General features: G+C 42.5%; 1 protein-coding gene across 6 annotated transcripts in view; it reads left to right on the forward strand.

The window, feature by feature from the left end:
• EPHB1 (EPH receptor B1) overlaps positions 1-12,673 on the forward strand; it is a 451,153-nt gene that overhangs the window by 341,803 nt on the left and 96,677 nt on the right. For all 6 annotated transcript variants that reach the window (XR_007775966.1, XR_007775962.1, XR_007775965.1 and 3 more), the window contains exon 4: positions 4,052-4,207. Coding sequence is in view for 1 of the 6 variants with exons in the window: in XM_050965380.1 (XP_050821337.1) it covers positions 4,052-4,207 (156 nt within the window). In the remaining 5 variants the exon portion in view is untranslated. The remainder of the gene's footprint in view (positions 1-4,051; positions 4,208-12,673) is intronic.

Here is a 12,673-nt window from a genome sequence, read left to right on the forward strand (position 1 = left end):
CCATCTGGTCACCCTAGACTCTGACAGCCTTTGAACAAACAGGACGCCTTTGAAAAGGTCTTGGCAGACGGAACAGGTTATACAACCAGCTACTGTAGTTACTTGATCTCTTAGTATTAAAGATTTATTAACAGACTAGATTATAAGGCACCAGGTTTAAAATAAATATCAGGAAAATACACTAAAATCAGATAGTTTTTAAAATGCATCCACTTGCAAAGCTCTGGGCCCAATAGCTGGCTGGAAATTTTAGCTATAAAGCTATGCTACCAAGGTCACCTAAAAGGAGAGTGGTTTTTTTTGCAAGAACTCAAGGAAATGCAAGGTGTTTCCACTTTTGCAGACTAGTATATTATGGAAGAGTAATACTTGTAGGTCACCTTGAGTGAAGGTCAACACACAGTACAAAGTGAAATTTCCACAGAGTAGAAATTAGCCTCTGTCTAAATAGGATACACAGCAAAATTTCTGACCTGTGAATTTTGTATCCTATAGCTGAGTCTCTTGCCATTGTAGCTTGAAGCCTCTTAAGACTATTGTTTGAGAGACACTGTACATTTCCTCCAAGAGCTAATTTGGATCTCTTCATGCAGGAAGGGGACTAATTCGCTTATGGGGTATATCCCATCCAGAGTCAGATCCTCGACTTGAAGTCCATGGAGCTATCATACTTTACAACAGCTGAGGATATAGGTCCTGGTATTCATTTGATCAAACCCATCATTGTCATTTCGTTTATACTTGATATATAATCACAGACCGGAGAGAGCCTGTTGATTAATGAAACCTCACCCTGCCAGAGATTAAAGTCTTATTATAATGATATCTGGAGGGTGCTCTCTGTTTATGAATTAATTACTGCAGACTGACTGAATAAACGCTGAAGCCAAAGGACAAGAAGTTTATTAGCCCAGGTGATGGTTAGTAGTGACATAACAGGGAGGAGGCTTATGTTGTTATTCTTATTATACTGACATTTTAAATTAAATATTAAAGTTTGAAGTAGAAAAAATCTACAAAAACCTGAATGAGCTGCTTGATCTGCTAAAAGCTACACTTAAAAACAGTCAAAAGGGAAAACATTCTTTTGGCTATATTCATTTCCCCTATCCTTTCCTTCCCATTTCTCCTGCCCGCCCCTACCTCCATCTCTACAAATTGGGAATCTGAGGCAATCTTGATTGCTGTCACTCAGCTTGAAAATTCAGAGGACAGGAGCCAATCAGAGCAGAGGAACTATAGTAGTCAGATTTAAAAGACTTACATATTCAAAGTACAGGTGTTGAAATATACCCATGCAGTGATTCTGCCATCTTCTTCACTCTGCTTGTCTAATCACCATGTGGTTATTGAGAAAACACCATACAGATATTATGGAAATTAGACATTAACATCTAGAACGCAGGGAACTGTGCAACTGTGAAAACCCTGTACCGTTACACATCAATTATTGTCCAGTGCCCAGGTCAGAACTATAAAGGGAAGGGTAACAACCGTGTGTACTATACTATAAAATCCCTCCTGGCCAGAGACACCAAAATCCTTTTACCTGTAAAGGGTTAAGAAGCTCAGGTAACCTGGCTGACACCTGACCCAAAGGACCAATAAGGGGACAAGATACTTTCAAACCTTGGGGGTGGGGGAGGCTTTTGTTTGTGCTCTTTGTTTTGGTGTTGTTCGCTCTTGGGACTAACCTAAGACATCAATCCATGCTCTCCAAGTCTTTCTGAACCAGCCTCTCATATTTCAAACTTGTAAGTAACAGCCAGGCAAGATGTGTTAGTTTATCTTTGCTTTTCTCAACTTGTAAAAGTTCCTTTACTAGAGGGAGGTTTATCCCTATTTTGCTGTAACTTTGAACCTAAGGCTAGAGGAGGTTCCTCTGGGCTCTTTGAATCTGATTACCCTGCAAAGTTATTTTCCATCCTGATTTTATAGAGATGATTTTTACCTTTTCTTTTTAATAAAATCCTTCTTTTAAGAACCTGACTGATATTTCCATTGTCCAAAGATCCAGGGGTTTGGGTCTTTGATCACTTTGTAACCAATTGGTTAAAATATTATTCTCAAGCTTCCCCGGGAAAGGGAGTGTAAGGGCTTGGGGGGATATTTTGGAGGAAGAGGAACTTCAAGTGGTCCTTTCCCTGTTTCTTGTTAAATCACTTGGTGGTGGCAGAGTACCAGGTTTTAACCTAAGCTGGTAAAAATAAGCTTAGGTGGCTTTCATGTGGGTCCCCACATCTGTACCCTAGAGTTCAGAGTGGGGAAGGAACCTGACAGACCATGAGTCGGACTGATCAATGCAATTCCCTTTCAGTCCAATGTTTGTTAAGTTTCTTCTTTGTGTACTGGATCAGTCTATTTAGATGTCTGTAATATGCCTATCTTATACTCAAACAGGAATGAGAGCAATGAATGTACCAACCCAACCTACACAACTCATTAGGACTAATAACTCTCCTTGCCTCGACCCACTCACAGCTCTCTCAGCCCATTTTTAATTGTTCTCCATTAGCATCTTCCTGCATTCATTGATGGAAGTAGCATCCTGAGAGAATTCATGTAGCATTAGCAAAAATCCTAATGGAATTGATCACTTTTGCCTAGAGAATATGCTGGCATGTCTACAGCACTAACTGGTGGTGATGGTTTTTGTCATAGGGACACTCAGGGAACAGAGACTGGACTGAAACCACTGACTTATCACAGGCCACCAAAGAATCAAGATAAGAGACAAGCTCTTGAGCCACACAGAGCTCTTCTTCAGCTCTGTGTAGGTCAAAGGCTTGTCTCTTTTACCAACAGAAGGTGGTCCAATAACAGAGAGCACCTCACCCACCTGGTCTTTCCAGTATCCTGAGACCAACATACCTAAAACGCTGCAAATGCAAAAATACTGGTGTACTGATGATATACTGATGGGGGCAATATAAAAACTCAAACAGAATGGAATAAAAGCCACTTCATGCCCAGAAAATGACATTATACACACACTGTTGTCTTCAAACTCCTGGGAAAACCACTAGAATAAGGGTATCGACCTAATTTTATTGTTTATTGTTTTCTCAACAGCCTGAAGAAGGCATCATGGCTAATATATCCCTTGAACTTGCTTTTCTGCTTTTAGCATCTAGCTAGTAAGTTTTTGCTTTTTTGACGCTTCTTGTATTCTGCATGGTCGGAAGTAGGATTGAGACAAGTCAGAGAAGATATGTTTCCAAATAGAAACAAAGTTCTCCCTGTTTGTCTCTGCTGCGGTGAGTAAGAGTGAGAGATGGTTCCAGGAGGTGCCATCATGTCTGCTTGGCATTTCGCTCTGTGATGAAACTGCAGTCAGTCAGAGGGCATGCTTCTGAGAGGACTACCTCATCTGAAGAAGGGGAGTGGCTGTGGGCACACAAGCTACGGATCTGCTTCATCAGCTGAACTGGCTGGGAATCACAGCTGTCAGTGGTCGGAGCCCCAGTGTATTATATGGGCTTTCTACATGGATGAGAGAGATCTCCAATGAGGGTGTAAGCCAGTCGACCAACTCACCGGCCAGTGCATGAACAAACTCTCAGTAGCCACAAGATTTCAGTCCCTTTCTTCAGGGACTAAGTTACTTATACACAACAGCTGACTCTAAGTTCTATGTGTAAACAGTGCCCTTCCCCCTTGCTCAGGTTCTCCTGTAGGTCTCATTGCCCAGGTGCCCTCCTGGGAGCTGCGATGAGTCTCTCTCCTCCCTTCTACAGGAGCTTTCCTCCAGCAGACTAACTTCTGACCTGTCTCCTGCAAGGTTGCACTTCTAAACCATCTACTTGGTGGCTAAGGAGAGCCGCTCTGCTCCATTCTTGTTTCTAGCCAGCTCCCTGCATTCAGGCTGCCCTTTGTGACTGTAATAACACAAACTCTCTTTTGTTGTCATTGCTGTCTTAGCTTTATAATAAAATCAGGACTCACCTCCTGTGGGTGAAGAAGAGGGTTCAGAGGTCAACATCTCTGGTGCACCTTTTAGACTGCAGAGCTCAGCATTCACCTGTTTCCTTCTCTCCTCTTTCTGTTCCAGCTTGTCCAGCAGGGATGTTTAAGGCCAACCAGGGTGTGGGGACCTGTGCCCAGTGTCCCACCAACAGTCGCTCTACATCGGAGGCCTCTCCCATCTGCACCTGCCGCAATGGCTACTATCGTGCTGATTTTGACCCACCAGAGGCTGCCTGCACCAGTAAGTAACAGTGTCCCAATTATACAGATGGGGAATAGAGAGCTGCAGTGTATCATTAGACCAGGGGTCGGCAACCTTTCAGAAGTGCTGTGCCGAGTTTTCATTTATTCACTCTAATTTAAGGTTTTGCATGCCAGTCATACATTTTAATATTTTTAGAAGGTCTCTTTCTCTAAGTCTATAATATATAACTAAACTATTGTTGTATATAAAGTAAATAAAGTTTTTAAAATGTTTAAGAAGCCTAATTTAAAATTAAATTAAAATGCAGAGCCCCCTGGGCCAGTGGCCAGGACCCAGGCAGTGTGAGTGCCACTGAAAATCAGCTCACGTGCCGCCTTCAGCACATATGCCATAGGTTGCCTACCCCTGCATTAGACAGAGGCCACAGGAGGAAAGGTGGTTTAATTATGAAGGCTCAGGGTCAGGTACTCAGCAGATGCTGCTGCATTAAATCACTGAGCTATGTTAATTTACATCAGCTAGGATCTGCCCTTCAGTCTGCACACTACAGGATGAGTCAGTGAGGGATAGACTGCAGAGTTTTCTAACTGCAGCTCTGAGATGCATCTTCACTGTATTCCCATAGGGGTGGGAGAGCCCACCTGCTGAAGATTTTAGACATCCAAAGGCCATATGAACAGTGTTCAGGAGCCATCTGTTACCACATGATATGACACCATCTTCTTCTGTTGAAATGGAAATGTGCCTAGTGCCATAACATCAATACTAATCCTTTTATCACTAGACTGGCACGAGCAGGTGATTGTGCATCAACTTCTGCTTCTTTGCTAGTAACATGTTCTTCTGATAGCAGTTTAGGGTACACCACATTCTCAATAATGTCCTAGTTCCACAACCCAGATATCAATCAGTGCAAACTGGAAGATCTCTCAGAAATGTATATTTCTTAGCGGCAATGTCTGCAGTTGGAGGCAGATAATCCCCGGGATAAATTAGAATTGGAGGTTATCTACCACTGCTGTCTTGTTTGTAGTCTTGTTGATGGAATGTTCTTTTACAGGGCCAAGGAGTATGTTAAGCATTGGTATTCTGTGTTGCTTTGCTTGAAATGAATTGTCTTCCTTGGCTGTCTACTGTAAATAAGACGGCAGAAGCTATCTTAAGTCTATCGCTCCATAAAAATCAGCTTGATATAGAAAGAGCCCATTGCTAGTCAACACCTGCTGTGTGCGTCTGTGTATTTGAAAGTGTATCATTCTTATGAATATTATTTATTTGTATTAGCATAGTGCCCAGGAGTCCCAGCTGTGGACTAGACCTCACTGTGCTAGGTGCTGTACCTGCACAGCACAAAAAGACAATCTAGTGTCAAACTTAACTTCTGGTCAAACTCCCTGCAATAAGGGTGTAATAGGCCTTAGCCAGGATCCTAAAAACGAGCAAATTAGCAGACAAGGTGTGCAAAGGCCCCCTTCTACTTCCTCCCCAAAAAGTTTTAAAAACCATGTCCTTGTGTGACCCACTGGTCAGTGTTACATGTCTCCCTCTGTGCCTGATCAGCAGAGAATGTGAGTCCATTTCAGATCTTAGCTGGAGAGCTGGGTTCTTTAGCCCAAGCTGCAGAGACCCTTGGCTTCTGCTCTGGAGATCGCTCAAGCAAGATGGTGGCTGTGCCTTGGAGATTTACAAGCCCTGGCCTGGACTTGCTTTCCTTCCAAGTGGAGCGAAAGGTCACAGGGACTATATTGCAAAACAATTGTTTTTGCCATTAAAAATAATTGAGATGTGAAAACTGGGAATTTCTTGCTGCCCCTGCTTTTCCTCTTCCCTAGCATCTTGTATTTTATTATTTAATAAGTGCAGCACGAGCACTGAATTCTATTTCTAGGCTGGTGCTCTTTAATAAAAGTGAATTTTCAATTGGTCTGTGTTTGTGCAATGTGAGGTTTATTGTCATAAAAATACATTTTTCAAGAACAATTGCACAGTTGCTTTGTGGGTTTATCCTGGACGTCGGTATGTCTTGAAAAAAGAGATTGGATGTAACTAATGTTCATCCTTGTGCTTCCCTGTGCACCCAGCGTGTGTGTGTGTGTTCTGCATAACCATACAGAATCCAGCAGTATTGCTTGTATTTGCTTATATACTGCACGGCTAAGGAAGATCTAAAAGTATGCATCTGAAATAAGAGATTAATTTCTATATTTTGCTTGATCACTCTAGCTGTCAGTGGCAGAGGAAGTGCTAGGCATATAGAACAATTGTAAATAAATCTATTTTTATTTCATCCTGTTCCATAGCTGATTTACAGTATGCAACATGAGAAAAGTACTGTATAAAAAAGTCCACTGGTAAATTTTTATTTGTTCTAATTAAGGCTTAATTTTAAAATGTTCTCATTTGAGGTACCAGCTGTTCTGTTTCAGAGTGGTTACATATCATAGAAGTAAATAATATAGTGTATCTGTAGATGCTTGTGTTTGCTGGTGTAATACCTTGGAAATACACACCCATTGTTATCTCCTCATAGATAATCCTTTGCAGTTGTACGTAGCTTTCCTGCACTTTGTTTATTTTAGTTTTTCTTTTAACTCACGTTCATTAGTGAAAGGGGTACTGTTCAGATTAAAATCAAGGGCCAGACCATCAGATGCTATAAGTTGGTGAAGATCTATTGTCTTCGGTGAAGATTTGTCTATATGACTTCTAGGGAGTTATGCCAAATGACCCCAGCTGAGGGTCTGTGTGCCCTTTTCCTGATTTTGTATTAATGGCACTTTGGATTATTGAAACTGAAAGGATGTTTCAGACCTAACTTCCTCCTCACTTTGCTATTTATTCACTTTTTGTATGTCACTTAATTTACCCAGTAAAATTAATCCAGTTTGTTTGTGCTCCACCCATCTGAACCTGCAACTTAATGGGCTTCTCTGTCTCAGGCAGTGGGTGACAAAGAAAGTGCTCAAGGAGCACTCAAGGAAGACAAGGCCCTTGCTGAAATGCTAAAGAAATTAAGCTGAATACATTTTTGGTATCAATCTTCACTGCAGAGGACGTGGAGGAGATCCCCACAGCTGAAACGTTCCTTTTAGGTGATAAATCTGAGAAACTGTCCCAGATTGAGGTATCAATAAAGGATGTTTTGGAATAAACAGGTAAATTAAATGATAATAAGTCACCAGGACCAGATAGTATTCACTCAAGAGTTCTCAAGGAATTTCAATGTGAAATTGCAGAACTGCTAACTGTGGTATACTATCATTTAGTTGGGGTTGGTCCTGCTTTGAGCAGGGGGTCAGACTAGATGACCTCCTGAGGTCTCTTCCAACTCTAATCTTCTGTGATTCAAATCAACCTCTGTACAAGATGATTGAAGAATAGCTAACTATTTTAAAATGCACCAGAAGAGATTCTGGCAATTACAGGCTGGCAAAACTAATTTCAATATCAGACAAATGGGTTGAAGCTATAATGGAGAACAATATCAGACATATAGATAAATATGGTATGCTGGCGAAGAGTTAACATGATTTTTGTAAAGGGAAATCATGCCTCACCAATCTATTAGGATTCTTTGAGAAAGTCGACAAGTGAAAGGGGGAGAAGAGGGAATGAGCAGTAGGAATGAAACTGGAAAGGTGAGCTATCTTGAATAATCAGGATAACAATCTGATGGATACCATGATAAGCAGTTAGTTACTCACAAAAGCCAATATCTTTAGCAGGAATCTTAATGAAAGAACTCTACCCATATATTAAAGGGACATTATCTTTAAAACTATACTTTAAATGAATTTAGAGGCTCCAATCCAGCAAAGCACTTCTCTTTAAGCATGTGAGCAGCCCAGTTTACTATGTAGGCACATGCTTTGGTGCTTTGCTGGATAGGGGTCAACGTGCTGCTGAACTTTGCAGGAGCGACAGCTTCTGAGATTTAGATTTCAACCCTGTAGTCTGAGTGTCCCTCAACCCTACCAGAAGCTGGTGCTGGATGACAGGGGATGGATCACTTGAAATTACCCTGTTCTGTTCATTCCTTTGAAGCATCTGGCACAGGCCACTGTCAGAGACAGTATCAGAGGGGTAGCCGTGTTAGTCTGGATCTGTAAAAGCAGCAACAAGTCCTGTGGCACCTTATAGACTAACAGATGTATTGGAGCATGAGCTTTCGTGGGTGAATACCCACTTCGTCGGATGCAGAAGTGGGTATTCACCTACGAAAGCTCATGCTCCAATACGTCTGTTAGTCTATAAGGTGCCACAGGAACTCTTTGCTGCTGTCAGAGACAGGATACTGGGCTGATGGACCATTCGTCTGACCCAGTGTGGCCATTCTTATATTCTTCTGACACTGGCAGAAGCAAGCTGGCAGAGAGCTTGTGAGCTTCTGGGACCAGCCCTATCAGTCTGTCATATGTTGACACCAGCTCTCTGTACCCCAATGAGCCTTCCTATTTGGGCTTCTCACCATATCCTCCCCCCACTCCCACTCTAACTCTTCAAGCCAGAGCTCCCTGCCCCCATGGATTGCAGAAGAGAAAGAGAGGAAGGCGCGTGAACCCTAATCTCTCTCCCTTCATGATGGCTACTCATTACTGCCTCTTCTATAAAGGCAGTTTGGGGGCAGTTCCCAGAGACACTATCCCAGAAGCAACAACTAAGGAAACTAACAAAGAAACATGTTTTCCTGATTACCCTGAGCAGGGAGCCGATCAGGAGACTCCAGAGAAGAGAGAGACCTCCCAAGACACCAAATATCTGTTTAACAGAGGGATCTGAGCACAGACATCCTGTGTGGAGGACAGAGAGGACTTACCTGGCTGGGAGACTGACTGACATGCCAGGGCAGCCAACTGCAGGTCCAGGCTATCCAGCATGTGGCTGGGACCACTCAGACATGGGTGCGGAGGTTGGACAGGAACAGAGTTTAGGAGGAAGGGACCAGGCTATGATGGCTCGGCCTCCAGTTGCAGGAAGAGAGATGGCACACAAAACCCCCTGAGCCCATTGGTCCCAACTCTCCAGATGGGCCCCAGAGTGACAGAGGAGGGAGGAAAAATTGGGGAGTTAGAGGTGCTCCACTCTTCGGGACTCATTGATGCTCCAGGAAGGGACTACATTTGTTGTTACCACACCTGCCACATTGGGGCCCCTAGGTACCAGAATGATGATTATTTATTTAATCACTACTTTTCAGCCTGAGTACTCTTTCAAAGTATCTACTGCAGTGGGAAAGATTGGGTGTGTGGGGAGGGGACAAGGCAAAGAACTGGGAGAGAGGACAACTGCTTAACTTAACCAAGGTAAATGTAAAAAAATGTTAATGTGTAATTCTGAAATCACTAATTCTGACTTTTTAAATGAAGAAGGTGGGTGGGGGCAACTGTAGAGGAGGTGAAAACATAGTTATATCTTACAAAAGTGCTGTCTGCGAATTACAGTTTTGAAAGACGTGTGCGCAAATACATACCTTATTACATTTCTAACCATATGAACCTTTCCGCATCATCTGCTAGACCTGAATTGTTCTACTTATCATCTTTATGTTGGTTTCCTCTATTTCTTTTTACTATTTTCAAATTATTATCAGTGGCATTTTATTTCATGCCAAGGAGAGTGAGGAGCTGACAACATTAGTTACAGCTCAGCATAATGCAGGCATTGTGCAAGATTGCCCAGTAAATAAAGGTCTAGGAAAGTGAGAAAAGCAGTTTGCTAGAAAATCCTCCTGGTAAAATAACCCCCTGTCGTTAATTTCCCAGGCACTACTACCTCAGCACTATACAAGTTTGTTGTTATCAGAATCTCATCTAAAAATCACATTTTTTTCAGGGGCCTTTTAAACCTCAAACTTGAGAATTTGCTTTGAGCTGCAATGGGATGTTACATCCCTGCTGGGAACAACTTAAAACTTAGGAAAGAATTTCAAAACAAACTGACTAGGCTCTCTTTAAGTTGTGGAATATGGGCCTGATCTGACACCTTTGCAAGTCAACAGGAGCTTTAAGAACGGCCACACTGGATCAGACCAATGGTCCATTTAACCCAGTATCTGTCTTCTGACTGTGGCCAACACCAGATTTTTCAGCGAGAATGAACAGAACAGGCCCCACTATTTACCTCTGCCCATTAAGAAAACTCATCGTTTATTCCTACCCTTTGTTTCCAGTCTTTTAACCAGTTACTGATCTCTGAGAGGACCTTCCCTCTTATCCCATGAGTGCTTACTTCGGTAATCAGCCTTTGATGAGGGACCCTGTCAAAGGCTTTCTGCAAGTCCAAGTGCACTATCCACTTGAACACCTTTCTCCATATGCTTTTGAACACCTTTCTCCATATGCTTGTTGACTCCCTCAAAGAATTCTAATAGGTTATTAGTGAGTCATGATTTCCTTTTGCAAAAGCTGTGTTAACTCTTCCACAACATTTTGTGTTTATCTATGTGTCTGATAATTCTGTCCTTTAACCTAGTTTCAACCAATTTGCCTGGTACTGAAATTAGGTTTACCAGCCTGTAATTGCCAGGATCACCTCTGAAGCCTTTTAAAATAATCGGTGTTACATTAGCTATCCTCCAGTCATGTGATACAGAGGCTGATTTAGGTGATAGGTTACATCCCACAATTAGTAGTTCTGCAATTTCATATCTGAGTTCCTTCAGAACTCATGGGTGAATGCCGTCTGCTCATGGTGACTTATTAATCTTTAGTGTATCAATTTGTCCCATTGACGTTTAATGCGAGCAGGATCATTATTATTAATATTTACATGATGGTAGTGTCCAAAAGCCACACTCAGAGCTCGGGCTCGATTGTGCGGGGTGCTGGACAAACACAAAGAGGACACAATCCCTGCCTTGAATAGCTTACAATTAAAAGACTGGATCAGGCCCATGAGCATAAAATATCAGAGGTTTGCTAACAGACATGCTTTTTGGAATGTATTTGAGAAGGAAATGTGTATTTTCAAATCTTTAACAGGCTATTACAAATAACGCAAAGTAATACTTTTTCCAAGTAATTAACTTATTCCCTTTATTTCTGTTCAACTGGCACCTTCTTTGGAGATCTCGGCTAGCAGGCCAAGGACTGAACATGCAGACATGGAACTCCCTGCTCCCTTAAAGATGATGGGCCAGATTCTTAGCTGGGCTGGTGCCACTGCAGTTGGTGGAGCTATGCTGTTACACTAGAGGAAAATCTGGCCCTATAGCAGGAGGCAGTGGAGTAAATGGATAGTGCCATCTAACTGGGCATAACCTATTTTAACTCTAAACCAGGTCAGAACACTGGGGCTACCAAGTCAAGGTTAGTCTGTTACCAGTGCTACTGTGTGCCACCCCTTCAGTTCAGCCTTGCAACACATTGGTAGAGCACATGAGGAATCTGCCACTGTCTGTGCCAGACCTCTTCTGTCCGTAAATAAAGGACTTAAGCACCTGAGCCACAGCCTCTTGAAACCAATGGAAGGCTGAGGATGAAGTCTAAGTCTCAGAAGCTGTTGCTCCTGCAAAGTTCAGCAGCACGTTGACCCCTATCCAGCAAGGCACTGAAGCATGTGCCTACATAGTAAACTGGGCTGCTCACATGCTTAAAGAGAAGTGCTTTGCTGGATTGGAGCCTCTAAATTCATTTAAAGTATAGTTTTTAAAGGTATTGTCTCTTTAATATATGGGCAGAGCTCTTTCATTAAGATTCTTGCTAAAGATATTGGCTTTTGTGAGTAATTAACTGCTTATCATGGTATCCACCAGATTGTTATCCTGATTATTCAAGATAGCTCACCTTTCCAGTTTCATTCCAACTGCTCATTCCTTCTTCTCCCCCTGTTGTCCAATTATGTCATCTCCAAAATCACATTAGCTAACTCTAGCTACCTTGTAATACATTGCTGTATTACGTTAGCGCGGTCACTCTGCTGCCACACCTCGAAAGTTCATGCAAGTCCTTTCCACTCAGCACACAGGCAAGCCTCATTGCTAGGAAATTCCTGGAAAATACATTTACTCCGCTGAAGGAAAAGTTAAACAAAATAGGGTTTTTTAAGGACAGCATTTTTCTAGCCATTTCAATAAAATATTTTCATCTGCTGTAACCTTGGCAATAGGTCAGAGAGACTCCCTGAGTGCCTGTCCCAATGTGATTAAGGCGGGAAGAGGGAGAGGGTAGAGAAATGGGGTGACAGGAGTGGGGAAGAACATCTGACACCCCCTCAAGGGTTTGAGGAGAGGTAGGTTGGTGAGGGTGACAGCCTCTGTTAAATTGTTTGGATTTACTCTCTCAGAGAGAGCTTACGGGAAGCCCAGATCTAGTTAATACTCCCTGTTTCCAGTGGGCAAGTTGCAGTGTTCCACAGAAGAGCTGTCCAAAGGGAACTAACTGGCCTTGACAGCTCATTTTGTGATTGTACTTTAGAAATGGCTTACTTGCACAATCCATCTGCTCAAGGTTCTGCTTTGGTTCCATCACTGCAGTATCTGAGCCCTCACAGTCAAGTGTGTTT

This window comes from Gopherus flavomarginatus, chromosome 8 (assembly GCF_025201925.1).
Source record: "Gopherus flavomarginatus isolate rGopFla2 chromosome 8, rGopFla2.mat.asm, whole genome shotgun sequence".
NCBI classification, from domain to species: Eukaryota; Metazoa; Chordata; order Testudines; family Testudinidae; genus Gopherus; species Gopherus flavomarginatus.